This window comes from Rhipicephalus sanguineus, chromosome 2, assembly GCF_013339695.2.
Source record: "Rhipicephalus sanguineus isolate Rsan-2018 chromosome 2, BIME_Rsan_1.4, whole genome shotgun sequence".
In the NCBI taxonomy this organism is placed as follows: domain Eukaryota; kingdom Metazoa; phylum Arthropoda; class Arachnida; order Ixodida; family Ixodidae; genus Rhipicephalus; species Rhipicephalus sanguineus.
Window position 1 is genome coordinate 11,980,173 of NC_051177.1, and position 25,293 is coordinate 12,005,465.

The window sequence follows — 25,293 nt, forward strand, 5'->3', positions numbered from 1 at the left end:
TAAGGCTTGAGTCTGGCGACGTGAACAACATCGCTTGTGACCTGAGGTAGCAAAGACACGTCGGCTGGTGCGATCTCGTACGTCACGTCAGACAGTTGGCGCAATATCTTGTACGGACCAGAGTAACGAGAAAGGAGTTTTTCCGCTAAGCCGACACGACGAGATGGCGTCCGGAGAAGGACAAGGGAACCAGGCGAAAATTGTGGTTCTCGGTGCCGATGATCGTAGCGTCGCTTTTGAGAAACTTGCGATGCTGTGAGGCGATGACGAGCGACCTCTCGGGCATGGGCGGCCAAGGTTATTGCATCGCGGGCGTAATCAGTCGCTGAGAATTGTATGTCAGAGGGTAGCAACGTGTCGAAGGGCAAGACAGGGTCGCGGCCATACAAAAGGTAGAATGGCGAAAATCCGGCGGTGTCGTGACGGGACGAATTATAAGCAAAAGTAATGTACGGTAAAGCGGCGTCCCAGTCACGATGATCGTCGGAAACGTACATGGCAAGCATGTCAGTTAGAGTGCGGTTCAGGCGTTCGGTGAGCCCATTCGTTTGAGGATGATACGCGGTAGCGATCTTGTGTTCGGTAGAACAGGAACGGAGCAGGTCATCGACGACCTTCGACAAAAAGTAACGGCCTCGGTCCGTGAGTAACTGGCGAGGGGCGCCGTGGTGTAGGATGACGTCGTAGAGTAAGAAGTCGGCAACATCTGTAGCGCAGCTGGTCGGTATCGCACGCGCAATGGCATATCTTGTTGCATAATCTGTGGCGACGGCAATCCACTCGTTGCCTTTGGTAGAAATAGGGAACGGGCCAAGTAGGTCGAGGCCCACTCGGAAGAATGGCTCTGTAGGGATTTCAATAGGTTGAAGCAAACCAGCGGGAGGCAAAGCAGGCGTCTTCCGGCGCTGGCACAGGTCACAAGAAGCAACATAGCGACGCACATAGCGATAGAGACCGGGCCAGAAGAAGCGGCGCCTCACGCGATCGTAAGTCCGAGTGAAGCCCATATGTCCAGCAGTAGGAGCGTCGTGGAGTTCCTGGAGCACGGCCAGTCGCAGATGCTTGGGAACGACTAGTAGCAGCTCAGGGCCACGGGACTGAATGTTGCGGCGGTATAAAATTCCATCACGCAAGGCGAACATCCGGAGAGAAGGGTCGGTAGGCGCGTAGCTTAGGCGGTCCATAAGGCTCCGAAGAACAGGGTCCTGTCGTTGCTCGTCACCGATGTGGAGAAAGTCGGATGGGGACAGAGTACAGATGTCCACGTCAGCATCGGTGTCGTCCGGTTGATCCACGGGATTGCGAGAAAGGCAGTCAGCGTCGTTATGCATGCGTCCAGATTTGTGCACTATGGAGAAGTCATACTCTTGAAGACGCAATGCCCAACGTGCAAGTCGTCCAGTTGGGTCCTTCAAGGAGGAGAGCCAACAGAGTGCGTGGTGATCAGTTACAACGCGGAAGGTACGACCAAACAAGTATGGTCGAAATTTCGCGACAGCCCAAACGAGCGCAAGGCATTCTCGCTCAGTTATCGAGTAATTGCGTTCGGGCGTGGAGAGAAGGCGGCTCGCGTAGGCGATGACACGGTCGTGGCCCTGTTGATGCTGAGCGAGGACAGCGCCGATGCCATGACCACTTGCATCAGTGCGCACTTCAGTGGGCGCGGAAGGGTCGAAGTGCGAGAGAATCGGGGAACTCGTAAGTCGCTCAATAAGGGTAGAGAATGCTTGCTCTTGGTGTGGTCCCCAGAAGAAAGAGGCATCCTTCTTGAGAAGGTCGGTCAGAGGACGAGCGATGTCGGCAAACTTTTTTACAAAGCGACGGAAGTAAGAGCATAAGCCCATAAAACTGCGGACATCTTTCGTCGAAGAAGGAATAGGAAAATTTCGCACAGCGCGAACTTTCTCGGGATCAGGTTGGATTCCTGCTGCGTTTACGAGATGTCCGAGCACGGTGATTTCGCGGCGCCCGAAATGACATTTAGAGGAATTGAGCTGAAGGCGAGCAGCGCGAAACACAGAGAGGATAGTTCTGAGGCGCTGCAGGTGGCTTTCAAAAGTCGACGAAAAGACAATCACGTCGTCGAGGTAACACAGGCACGTTGACCACTTCAAGCCACGCAAAAGGGAGTCCATCATGCGCTCGAATGTAGCTGGCGCATTGCACAAACCAAAAGGCATGACTTTGAACTGGTATAAACCATCTGGTGTTACGAAGGCGGTTTTTTCCCTGTCCATCTCATCAACGCTAATCTGCCAATAGCCGGAACGGAGATCAATTGAAGAAAAATAGTTGGATCCATGAAGGCAGTCAAGGGCGTCATCTATGCGGGGCAGTGGATACACATCTTTTTTTGTTATCCGGTTGAGGTGACGGTAGTCGACGCAGAAGCGCCACGAGTTGTCCTTTTTCTTTACTAAGACCACCGGGGATGCCCACGGGCTACTCGATGGTTCAATGATGTGCTTGTCCATCATCTTGTCGACCTCTTTTTGTATGATGGCCCTTTCCGCAGCGGAGACGCGATATGGTCTCCTACGAATGGGGCTCGCGTCACCGGTGTTGATGCGATGGGTGACAATAGATGTCTGTCCGAGAGGGCGGTCGTTCAAGTCAAAGATATCCCGATAAGATGACAGCAGGTGACGAAGAGCTCTTGTTTGTTCTGCAGGAAGATCAGGGGCAATCATCTTACAGATGCTGTCCGCAGTCGACGAGGACGAAGTAATAGGCGGCAAAGGTGTGCTGGTAGTGGAGAGGGATTCAGTGGCCAAAGAAGAGATCTCGTATTCTCCCAAAGGGGTGATATGCGCCATGGCGATGCCATGTGGAAGCACGTGAGTAGAAAATCCAAAATTGACGACTGGGACGCACGCCCGATTTTCGATTATTTGGATTATGGTGCTTGGCAGGGCAATATTTCGCGTCAGAACCACGTCGGTGAGCGGCGACACAACATAGTCGCCATCTGGGACGGGAGGACAGGGCGTCAGGAGAACAGCTGTAGCAACTTGTGGGGACAGGCGAGCGAACTCAGCAGAACATAAACGGGGTGATGCACAAGTTGCGGCGTCGGCAGAGAACGGCAGATCCAGCTGTACAACTCCTTCGGAGCAGTCAATTAGGGCTGAGTGCTTCGAAAGAAAGTCTATGCCGAGAATGAGGTCGTGCGGGCATTGTTCGAGTACCGTAAATAAAACAATGGCGTAGTGGCCACCAAGGGTAACACGTGCTGTACACATTCCTAGAACAGCTGCAGTGCCACCATTGGCGACTCGTACAGTGCTCATAGCGGCGGGTGTGAGAACTTTCCTTAGCCTTCGGCGGAGAGCAGCGCTCATAACTGAAAGCTGCGCCCCTGTATCGACAAGAGATGTGACATGAACACCATCAACTTCCACGTCCAGTAAGTTTCCGCATGTAGGCAGGGTCGGTAGAGGATTTGAAGGCCGGGTCTTAGTTGCAGCGTCACCTCCGGGAGCTGCGCCGCCTAGTTTCCCGAAGTGAAGCGGCCGGTTGTGGATGGGGACGAGGAGCGGTGAATGAGAGGTGAACGCGAGCGACGACCTTGCGGAGACGGGGAGCGGCTGGACCTTGGCGGGACATTGTCGACGTTGATGCTCCGAGTCGGCGTGTAGGGCGAGAAAGTATGACTGTCCGGCGGCTGGTGGTAATGACTAGGAGACGACCACCGTGGAGGTGACGACAAGCGACTGCGGCAGTGACGGGCAATGTGTCCAATACGGGAACAATTAAAGCAGATGGGTCGATCGTCCACGGTGCGCCACTCGGCTGGATTGCGGCGGGGCGGAACAAAACTTTGCGGCTGGCTGCGAGTGGCCGGGGAAACCTGGTAAGTGTTCGTGTGACGGACCGAGCAGAGTGATGGCATGCCCAAACTTGCGATTTCTTCCCGAACAACAGCTTGTATGAGGGAGATGGAGGGCATGTTGTTCCTAAAGTCCGAATGAACTGGAGCCGGAGACATGGCCTCGAGCTCACGGCGAATAAGGCGCGTGATGTCTTCAGGTGCTGTCGATTGGACGAGCCGTGGTGGGTCTTCGCAGGAAGAGGTCGCGGCGGTATTCGGCAATCTGTCGTACGCTTGAGCAACTCGACGGCCCTTTGCCTGTTCGAAGCGCCGACACTCCTTGATGATTTCATCGACCGTGGAGCAATCTTTGCACATTAGGAGGTTAAAGGCATCGTCGGCAATACCTTTTAATATGTGCCCGATCTTGTCTGCCTCGGTCATGCTGTCGTCAGCTTTGCGGCAGAGAGACAGCACATCTTGTATGTAGACGACATACGATTCTGTTGACGTCTGAGCGCGGCCCGCAAGTTCTTTCTTTGCGGCCAGCTGACGACCGACCGGTCTGCCAAACAGATCTCGCATTTTCTGTTTACAGACGTCCCAGCTCGTTAGGTCAGCTTCATGCGTGTCATACCATTGCCGCGCAGTTCCCTGAAGATAAAATATCAGGTTCGCTAGCATGAGGGTCGGGTCCCACCTGTAGCTGTCACTCACCCTCTCGTACAGTGTTAGCCACTCCTCGACATCAGTCTTATCCGTGCCACAAAACGGCCCAGGGTCCCGCGGATGGGTGAGGAAGACGGCTGGCATCGAAGTTGACGGTGGGTGTGCCATCGAGGCGGCAGGCAGATGACGTCCGCTGCGAAGTTCCGTACTGGTACCCAGCACGTCCACCAAATGTTGCACGAAGAAAACAGGCACACGAGTGCAGAGTTGGTATTTTACGATAAATACAGCTGGTGCTCAAGCGGCGGTAAGAGACGTCGTCTTCCTCTAATCTGGGGCCAGCTTCCTCGTTCTTTTCACCGCAACAATATATAAGAACATCTGAAATGTTGGATGCTAAAAAGCTTCGGCTTCCGATTTTTCGAACTTCCTGCCCAAATTTCAGGTCCAAAACAGCATTAATTGAGCCCCCAACTCTGCCACATCTTTCATCTCCATGTTGGAACCAGCGTTTTCTTGAGTTAACACATTCGCGAACGTAGCGGAGCTTGAAAGGCAGCTTTGCCGCAATACGGGGGTGTGATGAGGTGAAGCATATTGAAACTCTAGGGACCACTTCCAAACGGACGTTGACCGTCTCTTGGCACCCCTGTCACACGGCCACCACCGAACTTCGTTAAACTCCATCAATGTAAAACTCCATAATGGAGTTCGACGGAGATGGAGTTGTGCGCATGTCACACGGCAGTTTTACGAGCTTCGGACAGAAGCCGCAAGGGGTCCATTAGGCGCTGCTGCACCTACGTCTGCATGCAAGATTTCGCGTCTAATCACGCTGAAAACATTCTCAATGGTATGTGTGATTATAAAAGTATAAATTATTCACACCGATACAAACTTTTTTAGTCTTTATCACATAAACGTGTACCTGCAAGTATGTTGGCAGTAATTTTGACAGGAGTGCTGGCAACACTGCACGCTTGTTTTGGTACGCGTCTTTTCTACGCGTACCGATTGCAGTGGTGGGAATGCCTTCCAGCATTTTGGAGCAGCCATTGGAGCAGGCAAAATCTGCTTTTGGAGCAGCTACTCCTGTGTTTGGAGCAGGCACGGACTTCTCATGAAACACACAGAGGAAGAAAATTTAGCCTAGAATTTAGCCAAGCTGAGAATTAGCCAATTTAGGCTATAAATTAGCCAAGCTGCAAAGAAAGCCCGCGAAATAAAAAAAAAAATGGTTGATCCCTCTGTCATAGGAATCGGTACAACACGAAAGTGAAACGTGTCTTCACAGACGTAGTTCGGCGTTTGTTGTGGATTGTTTCGCCCCGAGGGCGAAGGAATGAATGCTATAGCAACAAGTTGTAATGTCAGGTGAAGAACGGCAAGCAGCTCGAAACTTGCAACGCGCTGCTCAAGCAGAAAGGACGCACGGAACGAACATACACAGGATAAGCGCGAACTAACAACTGTCCCAGCTCGACAGTTAAGCGCGCTGGTCAAATATAAAGGAGGACGCACGAAACGAACGCACAAGTATACACAGGATGAGCGCGAAGTGTCACAGTTGTAACTTATTTGTTTGTCAGCAGCGCGCTCCTTTCGCAAAAGTGGCCGCTGCAGTGAGAGAAGTGACGTTCGTGCTCTCTGTAACTTCAGCGCAAACTTGCGGTGACAGCGCAAGACGTACAAGATAAGCGCGCGCGCAGGAGCGACCACGCCCTATAGAGGCGCACGCTCATCGCAACGCGTGGGGCGACGCGCGCCGTTCGAGCCCTTCGCACCATCTCGCCCCTGATAACGAAAACACGCTGATGTACGGCGATCTCAGAGTACAGCCACCGGCAAATGGTGTATATAAATAACTCGCCGTTAGTATGTCGAAGAACGTGCCGTCTGTGGCGCAGTCGTTTCGCGTTGCGCTGGGGACCGAGGGGTCGTAAGTTCGACTCCCGATGACGGAACTTTTTCTTCTAGTTTGTTTCTTTGCCATATGTTTGTCTTTATATTCTAGAACGTCATATCCGTGACGGAAATGCGTCAGTGGAGCCGTGGTGGACCCCGGCATAAAACACTTTCGTGTTAAAAAATCCCACGTGACTAGCGCACTCGCGCGCCGTGATCGTGCTGCTCTCAGCCGTGGTAGCCACCATAGCCGTGGTTTGACCGAACGAAATCAGCTGCGGCCGCGACTCGCCGGCTCCGTTGCAGCGGTAGGCCGATAAGTTGGCGGTTGTTGCTTGGCCCGCGCTCGCTAAAACTTGCACCGTCACGCGCGCCAACTGGCTGACACGGGCCAAGAAACGACCGCCAACTTATCGGCCTACCGCTGCAACTAGCTGTGACGAAGCCGGCGAGTCGCGGCCGCAGCTGATTTCATTCGCTCAAACCACGGCTGAGAGCAGCACAATCGCGGCGCGCGAAAGCGCTAGTCACGTGCTTTCTTTTTTTTCGTATTTCTCGGGCTTCTTTGTAGCTCGGAAGAAATGTTACACGTGAGACTTTCTTTCTCGCAAATAACGCAATGAGGGTTTGTGAAGACGCTCTCGAACTTTGCAAATCCCACTTCTTGCCTAAAGTCAATATTTAGCAATTGAGTTAAATAATCCTAATTAACAAATTATTTACAAAACAAAAAAATATCTGCAGTGCGCAAGGTGGCTGTCAGCAATATGTAAATGATTTCACTCAACTGCCTAATATTGCATTTTTAACCTTTGGCACAAGTTAGACCCGACACACACACACACACACACACACACACACACACACACACACACACACACACACACACACACACATATATATATATATATATATATATATATATATATATATGTTACACTGCGTGCCTCGATAACGTTTTACGCAATAGCAGTTTACTGCGCCGCTGAACTTGCTGACGCCACAGTGTCTTCCACCTTTAAGAGAAGAGCGGAAATCGGTCGCTAAATGATTCCTCCTTCCGCGCGATTGCAGCGATGCAAGCATAGGGAAAGAAGGAATGTGAGGTGGCGGCCTCCGACAACCGCGCCAGTATGACGTATCGGGGACAACCCTGTCGCAATAAGTATATTCACCTAACTTCTTAAAGCCCAACTCCGGCGATTTTTTGGCCATGTCAAAGTAATGGTGCTTTTATGTTCCTGAGACGCTCCTGTTACGGGCCCGATAGCAGAAATACTCGGCAAATTGGAGAATAATTTTAAATGAGCAAAAAAGCGCAACACCGAAACCGAAACCCAACCGAGTGTACTGTCTACGTATGGCGTAGACGTTGTTACGAACGAACCGGAAGTCGTGCAAGGCATGCCGGTCACGCCGGCGCGGAGTATGAAAACTGTGACAGCCGGGACGACCAGCGAAGCGCCGGCCAAACCAACGCTGTCTGTCGCCTTGTGCACAGCAGACGCTCGCTGTAGCGGCCTAAGCGCCGAAGTTAGCGGTGCCCTCGGCTGCGTCACTTCCGCCGCCTTGCCAACACTGACGTCACAGACGCAATGTTGCCAATAATTGTGGGAAGCCAGGAGGGCGTTTGCAGACATTCTTTAAAATTCATTTGCAAACAATCTGGGCATGTCTCAAGCCTGTAATTTGGCATAAATGACGGAAACGTGCAAAGGAACGTACCCAGCGAATTTCACTGAGATCCATCGACCTCGAAAAATCGCCGGAGTTGGCCTTTAAGCCTACTGCACGCATTTAGCCGCCGATCGTTGCTGCTCGTTGTGCCGGACCGCGTTCACACGCGCACCGCTTTGTAGAAACGAAAGCAACTCGCTGTTGCGGAGTTGATCGTTGCGGATCGTGCACACAGAAACCACGCTACACTCACGCCATTACGATAAACGCACGTGTACGGCACAGCAAGGGTAGCTCTGTCGTAACCATACTGCACGCTTTTATTACGCGACAACACAAACGCACCTCCGTCCGCTGCCAGGACCGCTAGAGCATCAGCATCGAGGAGTGCGCATCGCTTGCAGAAAGCGAAGGTTGCGGCGCGGTTGCAGTGCTGCTAGGGTAGCTAGGGTGCTAGTGCTGCTGTACCGTTGCCACTGATATTGAATTGGATTGCGTCGGCTGTCACGACGGCTGGGACGCTAGTGGCGCCATTAACAAATGCAGCAGCTCAAGATGGCGACCACGACGTTCATCCACTCACGAAGCGCGCTGTCCACGAAACATTAGTTTCGGTTCCTAAAACCACGTTGTGGCGCAGCAATGGCGCAAATTAGGCAAAAAAGACCCTTTTGGAGCAGTGTGGAGCAGCAATTGCTAGTTGGCGCAGATTGGCGCAATTGGCGCAGGTTTCCCACCACTGCGATTGTCAAACACGCTGCAAGTTGTCGCCGAGCTCTTTGAAGTTGCGCTACCACCCAGATCACGTTGTCCTTTCCAATTTCGGTTGAGCACAGGTCTAACGTCCAGTCCACGAAGCCTTTGCTGCGTATGGCTCCCACAACAGTCCGCATGTACTGCCAGCACGAGTGCCGGCGTCGACGAAGAAGGAAGAAAACCGGCGTCACTCACTGTTATGACTATTGGTAGTGTTGAAGTAGAATGAAGGGCAGCGCAATAAGAAGAGAACGAGATGCACAGACGTAAACAAGACGATGCACACGGACTCGGAGACACTTCTCAAAATGGCGGCACGACGATTTTTCTCGAGGCATGGTGCAGAGAGTATGTGCACTTATATGCGTATTTCTTTTCTTTACACGCACGTTATGAATGGATTAGGCAGTGAAATATCTTTCAAAATTAATAAAATTCATTATTGTGTTGTCTGCGGCTGTTTTGTGTTTGCGGTTTTTTCCGTAACTACAGATTACTGGGGGCGAGAGTACTCCATTCGGCCGCTAATGGAGATCGCCGAACTCCCTTGGCGAAACGTCCCGTTTAACTTCCTTGGCGTAAGGGAGACCGTGTGACACGGACCGCATCTCCGTTGACGTAACGACGAGGGAGTTACACGGAGTTAGCGGGTGCCCGTGTGACAGGGGTATTGGCTAAGTTCGACCGTAACGGAGCTTGAAAGGCAGCTTTGCCGCAATACGGGGGTGTGATGAGGTGAAGCATATTGAAAATCTAGGGACCATTTCCAATCATACTTTGTCTTTTGGCTAAGTTCGACCGTAACGGAGCTTGAAAGGCAGCTTTGCCGCAATACGAGAGTGTAATGAGGTGAAGCATATTGAAAATCTGAAGGGGTCACTTTCAACCGGACGTTGACTGCATTTGTCTTTGGGAAGTTCGAATAGTTCGAATAGTAAAATTTCAGTGCGAATCGAATCGAATAGCAAACACTATTCGAAAAATATTCGAAATTTCGAATATTCGCACACCCCTAGTTTTTGTGTGACCATTTAAGAAATTTATTTCCCTTTTTGTATTTTTTTTTATGAAGAAAGCCTCGATGACCTCTCTTTCTGTTTTCGTTTTTGCCTTGGAAAGGAATTTTGTTTTTTCCAGCTGAGGAAAACAGCTCATGCAGTTGCAGTTCTTGCACTGTAAGGCAAGATTACTGCCCGAGCCAGTGTGCATGGATCATTGAAGCAGTGGCCGGTTTTACCAATATACGACCGACCACATAACAAAGGAATTTAATGAAGAACATATGACATGCATTTTGTGTACTCATTCTGGTGGTCCTTTGTGCACGAGCCTTGCTCGTTTTTTCTTTTAGTCGGCAGAGGGCACACATTTTTAAGTTTGCATGGCACTAAAAACACGGCACAAATTTTGTACCTTTCTGCTACCTTTTTGATGCTGTGTGATTGGCAATGCAAATATGACATAACTTAAGGTGGTTGTTGAATCAAGTGTTGCTGTTTCCTTTCTGTAGATATTATTTTCTGAAGTAGGCTTTCAGAAGTGCTGCGGATTAGGTGATCTGGGTAACCAGTGGACAGCAGGCACTCAACCTGACTTTAAACTGGCTACAACCATGTGTGCACAGGATTTCTGTGACGTTGAGGGACGCTAGACATGATGATGCCTCGTTTCATGAGTGTGCACTCTTGTAGGGCAACAAACTTTTGTTAGACCTTGGGTTGTATACGACCAGCAAACGACGGTGTCGGTGAAATGCAGTTTAAAATCTAGACACTGGATGCAGTTGATCTTGGGCAACAAACTGTTCTAAGTGCACAACATGGAGCACAGCGATATTTAGACTCGAGGTGGAACTACGGATGCTCTGTGATGCATTCTTCATGCTGCATCATGCATCCTTCAGCCGCAGGAGACATTGCACAGCGCACGCGGACAGAATTGGGGCCCTAGAGGTAAACGCTCGCTTTGTCGCGTTGACGCACCATCCTACTTCCTAGGCACCTAGCAGAAGCACCATTTCTTTTTCCTGAATAGAAGAAATGCGTGGGCAGTTAAACGCTTTAGCACTTACCAGTCAGTACGGGTGAGTCGCGAATGAAGCTCTTCACCGACAACGTCGCTTGGCTGACTGGCCGCCTCGCCTTCCGTTGACGAAAACGAGGCTTCGCTCTTCGACGGCGCGCCCTGAAACACCTGCCGTGTGAGCTCAAAGAAGGGTGTGTCTAGATAAGATCGAACACGAGGTCCCGGTCACCATTCCCGATTGTGATGAAATTTACTGTAGGTCTAGGCATTACACCCAGAACAATGGTTTCGCAGTTAGTTTTGCGAAAAAAATTTTGTTCGCCTGAAAAAAAAAATACAAATTTTGGCCGCAAAAAACGCTTTTCCGACAATTTCGCGATTTCTGAATTTTGAGCGCACCTAGGGGAAAAAAACGGTGCACTTCTTCGTCACAATATTTATTCCCCTTAAAGAACAAGTGAAATACAATCTTATGAGTCTATTATTTCCCTTGCTTGTCGAAGCACTTTTGAAGAAAAAATCACAAACTTGGCAAATCGCACAAAATACCTGTATTTCAGGAATTTATTGCTGCAAGCAAGTTAAAGTGAGGATAATAAAAATCGGTACATATTAACTTTCATACTTTCGCTCTCTCTTAAAATAATTTGCGTGGTTTTGTCGCGCTCCGTTTTACTTGATAATTGGGCTGAAACGTAAGTGATTTACCAAAAACGCCGAACTTTGAAAATGATTTTCTCAAAAAGACCATTTTTAATTTTTTTTAAATCCCTCTGATTGAAGTCAAGGACGTCATCTACCATTGTGCAGAAAAAAACGTTGCATTATTTTGGTTGCTAACAAGTTATAGGGAGTCAAAGGTGACCATGCCAGCCTAGCGGCCGCGTCGTTCGTTATGGGCTGAAACTCTGATATAAGTTACTAAAAATACTTGTACGTGACATAATCACAAATCAGCAGCTCCACACCAACAAATGCGCAGCCCGGTGTCATGGTTCAGCAAGCTTTGTCTCGCGATCAGCCGCTTGACAAACCCGCAGCAGCGGCCGCTCGATGCTGCGGGCATTCTCATTACATGAGTGCCGCTTCGACTGTGGATGAGTTCCGCTTGCACGCCAAACTACGCTCAGAGGACAAACGAGAGAAGGAATGTATCGCTGTGAAAGTTAAAGGCCGTTAAGTGCCAACAAATGTCATAGTATGCAACGAAAACTCTGCCGGCAATTTCCCAGTGAGCGCCTTCAATACAGTGTAGTCAGCATCAGGATACTGTTCACGCAGCTCAACGAGTTTGCGATGAAGGTTGCTTACGCCGCGATTCGTCTTGTTGATGTAAAAAAGGACGGACTGATGGGCTAGTTGGTACAGTCGAGCCCGACTATATCGAACCCGTTTATATCAAATTATCCCGTATATTGAACAATTTGTAAGCACAGTAAATTTACATTGAGAATATATAGCAAAAGTTACTGTTACATCGAACGAAAATAGCAACGACAACCGATATATCAAACTCCATGTGCCTCAAAAGTGCCCCAGCAAGTTGGCTTTCCCTCGCGGTGGCGAGGAAAACTGCCGGCGCCACCCTAGAAAAAGTGGTTTAGACCCGGCTGTGCACGGCCGAACACCCCTCTGCACAAAATGATCCTGGCCTGCTCGCAGCGCTTACAGCCAATCAGAGGCTGTCGTGCTTTCTCCGAGGCGCGGAGGCAGTACAAGTGGGTGCCATTTTTTCTTTCTTTATGCTTGCGTGCCTGCTGCTGCCTCTTTTCCTAGAGTCCTCATTCAGCGTGGTCCGTGCTGGTGGCGTTGGCTGTTGGTGCTCTGTGAACTTTCTGGGCGCGCTGTCGTCATGGCTTGTGCAAAGAGGCAGAATTTGCCGTTCGCCATGAAACTTGAAATCATAAATCGAGTCGAGCGCGGCAAGAAGAAGTCCGACGTCGCCGCCGCGTACAAGATTCCAAGGAGCACCTTGAGTACTATCCTGAAGAACAAGGCAGACATCAGGGCCAAGTCGGACAAAAGGCCAGGTGCCCGTGGCGCCCGACGTGTGCACACTGTTGTTTACGAGGACGTGTACGACGTGTGTGCACTGCTGTGTACGAGACACCGCAGGCGTTTCCGCCGAAGTTTGGAGCGAGCTGGCAGAGTTCCCGGGTGCTATCGACGGATCGACAATCGACGAGTTCGTCAGTGTGGACGATGATGTCGCCATCATGGGCCAGCTACAAGATGAGGACTACGTTGCAGACGTCGTGCCGACCACGAGCCAAAGCGACAGCAATAAGGAAATTGACGATGGCCCGTTGCCGACATCCTCCGAAGTGATTAGTGCACTTGCGTTGGTCCGGCGCTATTGCGTGAATATGGGAGGTTGCGGCCTCAGCTGCTCCGACTTGTTGGACAACGTGGAGGCGTGCGTGCTGTCGCACGCAGCCATGTCGTTGAAACAGAAGAAAATCCAGGACTATTTTGTTCCAAAGTAGGGCACGCAAGTAAGCCACCATATTAATAAAGTACTTTTCTTATTGGTATGTGCCTTTGTGTCATCAAATCCTATAGCGGGCCTATATCGAATTATGCCATATATCGAACTAATAAACGTTTTTTGGCGAGTTCGATATACCCGGGTTCGACTGTAGCGCATAATTCTGAACAGCAGCGCAAAGAAGCACATGGATGGCAACAGATCGTGCTGTGTCCCGTCTTGATCTGTCGCCGTCTGTGCGCTTCTTTGCGCTACTGTTCAGAATTTGTTGATGTAATCAAGGACATGCGTTGTGCATGAGTACTCCTCTAGGATGTACTGCAGGTCCATGTCAGAGTGCAGCTTAGGACCAATGTAAGGATTGAAACGGCTCACCTAAATCTGATCGATGTGCCTTTTCAAGAATACCATAGGATGGTTGATGCCAGCCCCTATGACATCAAGGTATCCAGTCTCATCCATGTCGTGTGCTGCTAGAAAAGCTTCGAGATTCTGATTACTTCTTGTCTCGAGATGGTCATGCATATCATGAAAGATGCCCGGTACAGCTTATGGCATCCATCTTCAGTGCTCATGGGGAGCAACACATATGTGTGTGTCATTGGCCAGAAAGGGGCACCAAGGGACACTTTGATGCAGCCTTCTTACAGCAGGTGAACGTATGCGAGCAGTGTTGACCGTCCGGTCTCGGAAGGATGTCTGTGTTCCAAGCTGACAAGCGAGTCGATCAGATGGCATGCGTTTGGCATGTGATCACTGACTTCTTCATTGGGATCATTGTCCAGCCACAGAAGAATGTAGGTGTGTACACTTCCCCTGTGTTGGAATTCAATTTGTTTTGAAGTCCAGCGCCCTGTAATCTCCAAACGGAGAGGCCGTGCGGTGCCTCAGAGTGTCGAAGAAGACATCCATGAGCTTGTTGAAACACAGCACGCATGTCACACGGTTTTGGTTCCCCAGCTCCGTTCATGGAAAGGCTGTCATATCGTTCAGGGGGTCTCCGCGAAAGGGCACTCCGTCATTTCGCAGGCAGTACAGTAGGCGAAGCAGATCGGACCAGTGAAACTCTGAGGAGCTGAGTGTCAGGAAAACAGTCAGTTTACATAGCCATCTCATCATTGAGAAAACATCCTTTTTTCTAGCTGACCAGTAGGATAGTGAGTTGCGGATTGTCCTGAGGAATGAGAGACTGTTGTTCGCGCATGTCTCGATGAAGTAAATGTCGTCAATCATGCGCTTTGTGATACCGACCGTGTCACGTGTGTTTCAGAAGGTGACTTGCATTTTCTCTCGTATGCAAATGCACAGCACTTTCATAGCCATGTACAAGACGTGCAGGGGCGTGGCTCCACGGTGATCTTTTCGCCTGATTTCCTTGGATGCCATCATGAAAGCAGTCACACGGTCCACCACGAATGTTTTTGGTTGGCTGAGGTATATTGCGGGAAACATCATTCATCGCATGGCCGTTTATAACTTCATCAGCCTCGTTAAAAAAGTTTTAACCAATGACGACATCACATTTCTTGTAGAGAGGCGTTGTGTGGAGGTATTGTAGTCAAGCCTTTACGGTGCGTTTCTTCACGATCCCGGTCAAGTATGACGACTTGTGTATCACATGGCCATGGTGCTTTATGTGCGCATTCATGGCGTGGTCATCGTGTAAGTGCCTCGGTAGTGGCTTCACCATGGTGTTGACGTCAACCGGCACATTGACGACCTGGACCACGACACTGAAGTTACCAACGGCATTTCGCAAACGCCTGATCTGCATAAATGGCAATCTGGGTGATATGAGGTGCTCGGAGATGCAATCGAGGGGTGGGAGATGGGTTGGGTACTCCGGGTAAGTGAAGCCATTGCAGGCCGACATCAGGGGCACCTTACCACTACATAGGAATTTTCGACAGCTGGCGCACAAGCGAAAGTTTTCGAACGACTCCTGACTGGGATACATTCTCCAGAAACATTGCGTCGCACACGCCAGAGCATCGCACAGATCACACACGAACCACAGGTATTGGCAAACCGTGCAAGCGAAACCAAACAGGTTGTCACTAAATCGTTTAGTGAACTCACAATCCCCTGTTGAGAAGGGTGCATGATTTGTGGATTGGCAACTGTCCTGTGGGTGTGCTTGGCATGCGGCCTTGTGTTGGCAAGCGGCGTCCTGCTGGCGAGTTGCTTCGGCGAAGTTACGATCATTTCAGTCCTGCTTCAGTGTGTGTATGGCAGCGAGTTGGGTCGCGATGTGCTCAGCTTCAGGAACGCAAGAGGCAGAGTTCTGAGCTTGAGCCATGAATGCGTGAATACCTGCTCCCCCCTGGTGCGTCTCTCGTTGCACTAAACTCACATGCGCGACATTCACCCGTTGACGCTGTTGTCTTTCAGTGGCGCTAATGTAGCTGTTCTCGTAGTCAGTGCAATTGCATTCGTATCAGTAGATGGCAGAGAAACACCGTTGGTGTATATAGAAGCTGCACTATGCTGCACACGCTAGCACAATGCGAAAGACAAAGCACGTAACTGCATAGTCACCGAGTGAAATCAGCACGTAGAGCGCGTCACAATTACAGCCTCCACTCGTGGCCTCCACGATTAGCTCCGGCAATGTTGCCGGACCTAATCCCAAAGGCCACACTCCGCTTTAGTGAGTAGAATCAACGCCACCTAGGTGGCGTTGGTTGGGTGCCTCGATGCCAGTGTCCCTTCGAATGATGGCATCGAGGTGCCGTAGTGCTGAGACTACCGAAGCGTTCACTGTCAGTGCTCGTTAGTGTCATAATGCAGTACTTTGCTTTGCCGCTCGTAGGCGGCGGCACTGCCGACAGACCAAGAGCGCAGGTACAGGCAGAAGGGGTGCGAGATATATAAGACTCATCTGAGAAGCTCTCTGCATATGTGTCGGTGGCACAGATGGTTAAGCGCTTGGCATCTATCGTCATGGACCGAGAGGTTGAGCGTTCGACTACTGGGTCACCCGAATTTACGAAACTTCTTTTTCCTTTGTATTCTGTTCGTGTGCAATTTAAAAATGTCATATCCATGACGGAAATACATCAGTAAAGTTTTGGTGGACCCCGGCATAAAACCCTTTCATGTTAAAAAAATAAGTATTGTAAATCGGCTTCATCACAAAACATCCACATAAATTTATAGAGCTGATTATGGTACAGCTGGTAAGTGTAAGCAGCTCCAAAAAATATTGGTCAGCTGCTTAAAGCATGTAGCAGTTGTGCCCTTACTGAAAAAACCTTCAGTGGTGAAAAATAAGCCTGTTCTGACTGCATTTGCTGGGAATTGATTCTCCACAGAATCTAGAAAAGCTTCTTTTGAGTTCAGGATCATGGAGAGTGATAACCTCAAACAAGCAGTGACATCTTTTTTCTTGCTGATGGAGAACGCTTGCAAGGTACTACCCGTCAGCGAAATCCGTTTCCTGAATAATCATTTGCATCATAACTCAGAGCTCGTTCCATTTCCTGCTACCATCCCTACGTCTACTCATGCTTGCAACATGAACACCAAATTGGGCATCGACAGTATGGTGCAGGATACGTAATTACGCAGTCAGATGCACAGTGTGAAATTGGGGAGAGCATCGCACAATAAAATGCGCCAGGGTGAGATGCATTCCTCTCCACCGCTCTGAAGGCAAGGAGGGCATTGCTCTGCTCCGCTTGAACAGGCACTCTCTGTTGCGCGATGGGCAATTTGAAAAATGCATTCATGAAAACCACGTTCAAGCCTCTGCAGTAGCAATGAAAATATTGAAACTGCTGATAAAGCATGCTTCGTTAAACCTAGGTGACAAATATGTGGTGTTCCATCAACACCAAGTTAAATAAATGGAAATACTTTGTTATTTTGAAAATATCATTGTACTAAAGTCCGTTATGCTGAGGTTGAACTGCATAAGATGCCCTCACACTGGAATCGCAACTTCCCAGGCAAGTGCAGTTTTGGTCTCTGACAACGAATGAACACACTGGCCACATGGAAGGTGCAATGCAGCCAGCTGCTCTTGTGGTGAGTGTCAGCTTGAAGACTACGGGTCAATCTATATTTTGGTATGCTCCAGTGCTACACTCACATTGCAAGTAAGGCAGTGGTAAGTGGTGCAGACCACTCCCCCAAAGACCTCCTGGATGAGTGTCTGCCCTGCGCTGTGTGAGCCACTCAGCGGGAAGCCATGTCTTTTTCCTTCCTCGTGCGACGAATCGACAAGGTAGCGAAGGAATTCTGAGCAGTCCTGCTGCTCTCCCTGCTGGAACCAAGGTGGCTTGGAGGTGCGCAGAAAGTCTTCAGGGCACACAGCTGGTCTCTGCAGTTAGAATCATTGGTCAAGTTGAGCAACCACCACCACACATGCTCACTAAGCCAAGGAGATGCTAGCCAGCATCGGCAAGTGCTGAGTAAGGCACTGGCACTTATTGGGCACCTCTAGTACTTCCTCCCAAGCTCAATTAAAGTGGCCACACTTCAAGTTTGGCACCATAGGTTATGAATATTTCTGAACCCTGGATATGCCACAGGTTAATTGCAACAGGATGGCAGGATGTAGTTTTTTCAATGCGTAATCATTTCTACACCGACTCAATGAGAAAACTGCCCATCCACACACAACATGATTACTGCTAAGAAATAAATGAAAAAAAAAAAAATAAATTTTTACTCCGGAGCTTGGGTTTGAACCTGGGCCCTTGCACTACGAAGGCAAGTGTCCTAACCACTACGCTAGTCCTCCATGCTTACAAGATATGAACACATCTGACCCACATAAATGCATTGTACCAGCGGTGCAAAACAAATATAGTAAGACTCTATGAAGGCCTCGTTTAGTTTACTGGATTAAAGGCCATCTACAGAACAGGCTGTAAAGCCAACAGTGAGGACTGTAGACATCAGGAAAATTCAAACTGCGAAATTTTGATGCCAAACACGTGTTTCGGTGGTCACGAGATGCATGTGCAATGGGGCAGCGTTTGAGGTGCTGATGGGTGCTAGAGAGAAGATGGACACCATGCCTATGCTGCCCAAAACAGTGTTCCAGGGACGACTGCTACCTACAACAAAATTCAATGCTTTCACGTCAACTAGACAACTCTTAAAGTAGATTGTGCATTTTTTTTTTTCACTCTATCATATGCATTATTTCATAGCATTCTGTTTCATTAAAATGAGGTCCAAGTTCTGGGAATCAAGAGGCCCCACCCCTCATGCCTTGTTCCCCAGCTAGCACATTGTGCTGGCCCCTAGCGAGCTGATCACCAGGAACTGCATGGCAACGAGGAGGCCATGGCCACTGCACTGCACGTTGCACTAGCATATGTCACGCCTTCCTCATCGGCTGCCAGTGACTGCCCCCCCCCTGCCCCCTTTCCACCAGAGCTCGCTTCTGTCTGGCACTTGGTCACTGCTGGCAAATGCTCCGAGGCCTGCAATGAGAGGGTCATGTGCTGCCTTAGCAGGTGATTTCTCGTTTGTGCGCTCAGTGGTCCCCCTTGTGTGGTAGCCGATAGCGCCACAGGCAAGCGTACTCGATCGGTGTTGCGGCGTTAACCCTGTTTGGCCTGCAATCCTGTGATCGTTTAGAATAACAGAGCTGAGCTAGTTGGTAAGTATTCATTCTAAAAATTTTAGACAAAGCGTGCAAAGACGGACACAAGAAAGATGTCACGACACCACAGATGCCAACTAACAACTGCAAAGGTGCACAACGGCAGAAAAGAAAGAAGGCACGAAAACCTATCTGCACATGCTCAGGCAGTAGGCGAACTTTTCAATCCGGCACGCGCGAGGGTCTACGTGAAAGTTAAGGCATTTGATTTCCTCTTTATGCAAGTTAATCAATGGTTGGCTCAAGCATGCAGTTTTGTAACGCAGTTTTGTAACGGCATAGGAATGAAGAAACGCGCCTGATGATTGAGGCATGGCATATCGAGAATAGTGGTAGCACGTGCGCGAGCCAACCGTTGATTATTTTTCATAACGATCAAATCAAATGCCTTAACAGTTATCTTTCATGTAGACCCCCGCGTGTGCCGGATTGATAGGTTCGCCTATTGCATAGGCATGCGCAGATAAGTTTTCGTGCCTTTTTTTCTTTTCCGCCGTTGTTCGTCTCTTCAGTTGTTATTCGGCGTTTGTGGTGTCGTGACTTCTTTCTTGTGTCCGTGTCTTCTGTCTTTTTTTTCCTGTGATCGTTGCATTGTGTTGCATCTTGGGTTAACAAACCCACGTTTGTCGACAACCTGCCTTGAGTGCCCTTCCTGGCCATGTTGGAGAATCGACAAACCTGGCTGTAGCGTCTTTCTGCACCGTGGGGATAGAGGAGTGCAACACCCCTTCCAGGTCACTCTCATAGGGTAAGCCTCGCACAAACCCATTGCCACATAGCTGGCAACCAACGCGCCCTGCTCCACAAAATGTACTGAAGATGCATAATACCTGGAAGTATTTTCTGATGCAGGGATCCATGGGTCATCAATGTGTTGGTTATGCAACACCCATGTGAGTGTTTGCGTCTTGTGGGAAAGCACACGCGCCCATTTCCTTTCCTCAACGCTGGCGCGATCGCGAACTGACGGTGGGAGCCAAGGAGCTACTAGGAGAGGAGCACCATCGCCCCTTTCCAGGCAACCCCTTCTTTCCCGCCGCTCCTCGCGCCATTCCTCGAATCCCGGCTCGTGGGAAAGGGAACTCGCCCTGCGAGGGAAACAACCCTCGCGGTGGGGAGGGACACGGGAGGTGAATAAAACAACTGAGCAGACGGGCAGACGGGCTCTCTTGCTCTGCTGACCTGCGAGGTACCACCTCACCGCCCCAAGATCCGCGAGCCGAACATCGACCGAAGGTGTAAGCGTTACCCTTTGTTTTCTACTAGAGCGGACTATCCCTCTACGCGACATTTACGCGTTATTGCTAATGTAGCAATAAAGTGTTGTTTGTTCTAGCCTGTTGCCTTATTCGCCCGAACCCGTCGTAGCTGCGATGACTCGCGCTACGGGAAGGAGACGTTGACACGTGCACGGTACGACTATTTGCGGCTGGAACCGGAGCTAGGCTTCTGCACCAGCCGTGCGTAGAGCGGACCCCCATCAGTCTTCAATGCACTGAACAACCTTTCCCGTAACATCATCACCAGTTTCATTTTTACGTTCACTGCGTGACAAAAGCCTCTCTTAGCATTGCCCGAGTATTGCACTACGTGGAAACATCCCACTGCTCACCTGCGATAGTGCCAAGAATGCAAATAACTCCTGCAGGCTCTTCAGGATGGTCCCTGGTGGTAGAGTGTCACTTTGAAGCAGCTGGTTTCTCAGGCTACAAGCAGTGCAAAAACATGTGCTATGAAGACTCCACACAAGCATCACAAAACAATGCCAGAAGGAATATCAATTTCATTTAAATGGCAGGAACCATATCAGGACAACTGTTAATTGAAGCAATGAGCCCCTGCCAATTCATGTACCACTCCCTTCATCCCCCTGGACATGCCGGGCCATCTATCAATGCTGCCACATGTGTTTCAACTATTATGCACTAAGATTTTCAGTAAAGGCAATAATTTTATGAAAGAAAGTCAAGCCCATGTTCTCAATAAAGTGGAGTAGCTGCATTCTTTGTAAGCTCTTTCCCTAATGCACCCATAGGGCATCGATAGCCCACGGTCGATGGTTTGAATTGCCGCTTTCGAGACATTCAGTGTCAGCGCACTTAGTTGGGCTAGATGGTTCTACATGTGGATGATGTGGATGCGCTTTAAAGCCGCGGACAGAGACTGGACACGCATGTGCTGTGCATGTCCCATCTCTTCTCTGTCCATCTACATCGTCGACATTCACGAACACACTACGGCATCCGTTGTGAAGGAGAACTACTACAGTTTTCTTCTTTGTGTATTTTGTCTTTTTCCCATGTGGTCTTGATTGTTTAATGTACTCCAAGTTGTGTGATCGCCTAAGTGGAAAACGAAAATGGCCACCACCGGATGCAGCACACTTCAAAAGATTACAGATATCAGCATTCCAGTGTAATTGTGGATGATTTTATAGATTTAACGAGCAGCAGAGTGTTCGAGAATGCTGCTTTTTGGTCAGACTTTGACTCTGAGAGCAACGACGATGCAAATCAGCCAGTAGTATCAGTCAGCTTTGCTTTCTGCTTCGGGCTGTCTCAGTTCGCGTTTTAGCACCAGCCTGTCAGGATGGAAACACAAAAACTGAAAGAAATGCAAGTGCGACTAGAAAACCGAACAGAAAACAGGAGTTTACAGTAAGACATGCGATGTTACACTATGGTTTACATCAAGGAACTGCTTTTCCGCAACTTGTCGACTTGTGGTAGAAGAGGGAGAAGAAGAGGAAGAAGAAATGAGAGAAAAGACAGATATTAAACGAAGAAATATAGAATAAAGAAAGAAGAAGACCATACATTGAAAGAGAATTGAAAAAAGAACGAAAAGAAGAAGAGGGAGAAGAACTGGCACGAGAAGCAACGTGGCGGGCGAGGAGAAGGAGAGAAGGCAGAGCGCGCTTGGAACGGGCAGAGGCGCGGACGAGCGGTGGCTGAGGCAAGGCGTTCGCCTGAGGTCCGCCAGCACAGTTTCTGGAATTGTTCCCCAGCCTTCGCAGCAACGCACTGTGACCTGGGAGGCGTGACCAGGAGGGCGACCAGCTCGCATCAGTGAGACCCTGCTCCTGAGGACGCACAGACATTCTGTGGCTATGCTCCGTGGGTCGTGTACCGGACGACGAGTGGGACAGCCAGTGCAAGTACCTGACGCGGCGGTGACCGACAACTGCAGCTACCCGACGGTGCAACAGACGGTCGTGCTCCGGTGAAGCAACGCACTTCGCGAACACGACAAATCGTCGCCTCCGCACTGGAGCTGCCACGTCAACGCCAGTAACCCGTGATGAAACTGTAAATATTTTTATTAGTTTTGGGATAGTGTGCACAAGGGATGTTTGTTTATATAGTCGGGCTTTTTTCACTACTTCTTATGCAAATAGGTTTGTGGTTTTCTCACATAAAGTATTTTTTCATTATCTTCGGTGTTCCTGTGTTGTGTCTAACCATCTAGAGACCATGACACACGCCCAAGTGTAGTGCTTACAGTAAAACTTTTGTCTGGGAAGCCCTGTTCAATGAAAAGTTTGAATTTTTCAGGGATGGTGCCTCTTAGACAGCAGTACATTTTGTATACCTCATAATTTCTGTTATCTCTTTTTTCTTAGTAGACAGAAGCGTGTGTCTTTACAAACTCTGTTCAATATTGTTCCACAATCTTGAATCTGGCAATTTATATTGCTCACATTATATACATCTCGTTAACAAAACTTGTATATGTGAGAAGTTCATTCTGCTTTTCGTTTATGCATTACATAAAATATTTGGTTCAGTATTTCCTTCAGCAAAATGGTCTAATGTGACCTACAAAAAACACCTATTTAGTGAAGAAGTTAATGGCAGAATAATACATTGTCCAACTTGATGAAACCAACAGGCAAAGAAGCTGAGGAAGGTATATGGGAGATTACGTTTATGTTTTAACTGTAGTATAGAACCCACTCTTTGCATGTCTGTGTCGCGCCCTCTTGCGGACACTATGAGAAACAAATCGTGCAATGGCGCGGCAGGCATCTGCTGCTGCGTAGCACAACAAGGCTTGGCAGTGACACATGTTCTGAGAGCCCTTTCTGAGCTAATTTTGCTTCCAGTAGCGTTGCATTGAAGCATGCAGCCCCCTGGAAGTACCTACATACCCGGTGGCTTCTTTTCTGTGGCAAACGGATGGACGAAGAGGCCAGCGTCAACGATGATGCTAAGCAAGGAGTAACTGAATGCCTTCATGGCAGCAAATGGTTCGTGGTGTTACCGGCAAACCACAAAAGGACAAAAATTCTGTGATATGGGATACGTGTGCAACCTCATGTTTAATGAGTTATCTCCCACATCAACATACAAACTTCTTAAGGTGTATTCACATGAGGGAGAAATCGGCGGGGGACACGGGGGGATTGCGGATCACGTGACCGCGACGTCCCAGATTAGTGAGAGGGCGCGACTCCTCGGAGGATACGGGGACCTTTTCCCCGACAGGACAAACGATCCCCCGGCGGTGGGGGATATGGCGGAATTTCGGGCTCTTGTTTGGCCACATTGTTGCACTTGCTCCTGCAGAGAGCGGCAGTGGGTGTCCAGTCTGCAGCTGCATGGCCGTCTGCACCTCGTCAAACGGGTCGTACAAGCCACTAGAGCAGTCTTGTAACACTGGTCTCCCCCTCCGTCCGCCTCGTCCATGTGAGTGGGGGACATTTGTGGAGACTTCTCCTTGCGTGCTGACGTCACTAAACTCCGCCTTTATCCCCCGAGGATTTGTCCCCCGCCTGAATACCCCTTTAGACGCATTTGCCTTCCTTCAATCAAAGGTGGCTATTACATTGTTCATGCGGTCGTGACAAAGACAATAGGCAACAGACTGGCATGCCTCTGCCCAGCTGGGCGAGCATAAGTTTGGTTTATTGTGTCATTCATACTGATTACATGTACTACCGGGCCACTGCTTTTGCCGCTTTTTGCCATCGTTGCACAAACCTCGTCGATGCTGAACGTGTTGTCTTGTTCACGCTGCCGTGCGTGAATAGTGCTGAAAAGTACTTTCTTCTTAAACTTTTACATCGGTGTAGACAAACAGTGATGGCACGAAATCACGGTGCCTGGGCGAGCTAGACAGTGAACCTGCAAAATCCATGAACATTACACCACGGTAAGTAGAAGAACGCACGCATGCTGCAACTTCGCTAAAATAAGCAAAACGCCACATACAGTGAAACCTCGGTGATACGATCACAGCTCATACCAATTTCGGTGTGATACGAATTTTTCGTTGGTCCCAGCCAAGGCCCATTGGCCTGCAATGTAACAGAGTATGGTTGTTGCGAACTGATTTTCACCCAGTGATGTTTGATATGAACGTACGTACGCCCATGTATACGAAGGGGTACTGTCCGTGCTGTCGCGGAAGACGCGCCAAGCACGTGTGAGCGCGCGAACGCAAGCGTGGACATGCGCACCACACCGCCAAATCGTCAGAAGCACGGTGTAAGAAAAACACTTTTCTTACGGTCAGGATAAACCTTCAGAGACGCGTCACGGCATCCGAGATTGTGTGCGCGAATCTTTGAGGCTCTTATGTGCTTCCGTGTGCCTTCGCGTTTAGATTACAGAGGACATTAGTGCCATGCTTTTTTTTTTCTAACGCGTCGACGCGAGCTGCAGTTGTTGTAGTGTATTTACAGGTGCCTGCCTCGTGCATAAGACATCTTATGAAAGGTGGACGAGGACCGAAAAAGGCGAGGACGGTCTTGGTGAAGGAGTGAGGCCTCACAACGTCAACATGCACGACCGTTGAGGTTGCACTTGTGTGGACACGTTTGTAAGTCTCCCAAAAAACATCCCCAACAAAATCACAACACAGGACCGCGGTTCTGTAATTTTGTGGCCTTGAGCCATTGCTTCAGAGCGCTTCTTTTGTTACTTTCGCTGCAGTGCTCCGGTGTCATGCAAGAAAGCATACTAAAATTTAGAATTATATTAATAATATCTGGGGTTTAATGTCCCAAAACCACGATATGATTATGACAGATGCCGTAGTGGAGGGCTCAGTAAATTTCGACCACCTGGGGTTCTTTAACGTGCACCTAAATCTAAACACACCAACCTCAAACATGTTCGTCTCCATCGAAAATGCAGCCGCCGCGGCCGGGATTCGATCCCGCTACCTTCGGGTCAGCAGCCGAGCGCCGTAACGACTAGACCACCGTGGCGGGGCAAAAATTTAGAATTGGCTACTGCTGTCCCTGGTGCATTATTTAAATACGCGCGTACGGGCCGTATATTTACGAGCGCTCGTATGATTGCCGACATCTAAAAACTTAACTGACAGTCATTCAGG

General features: G+C 49.4%; 1 protein-coding gene across 4 annotated transcripts in view; it reads right to left on the reverse strand.

Annotated features, from left to right (window-relative positions):
* The window catches only part of LOC119382414 (ubiquitin carboxyl-terminal hydrolase 35), a 223,412-nt gene that overhangs the window by 56,473 nt on the left and 141,646 nt on the right, over positions 1-25,293 (reverse strand). For 3 of the 4 annotated variants that reach the window (XM_037650109.2, XM_049412195.1, XM_037650108.2), the window contains exons 10-11: positions 20,564-20,657; positions 17,425-17,655 (exon numbers count right to left, since the gene is read on the reverse strand). In XM_037650109.2, coding sequence (XP_037506037.1) covers positions 17,425-17,655; positions 20,564-20,657 — 325 coding nt within the window. The remainder of the gene's footprint in view (positions 1-17,424; positions 17,656-20,563; positions 20,658-25,293) is intronic. The other variant, XM_049412196.1, reaches the window with a different exon arrangement.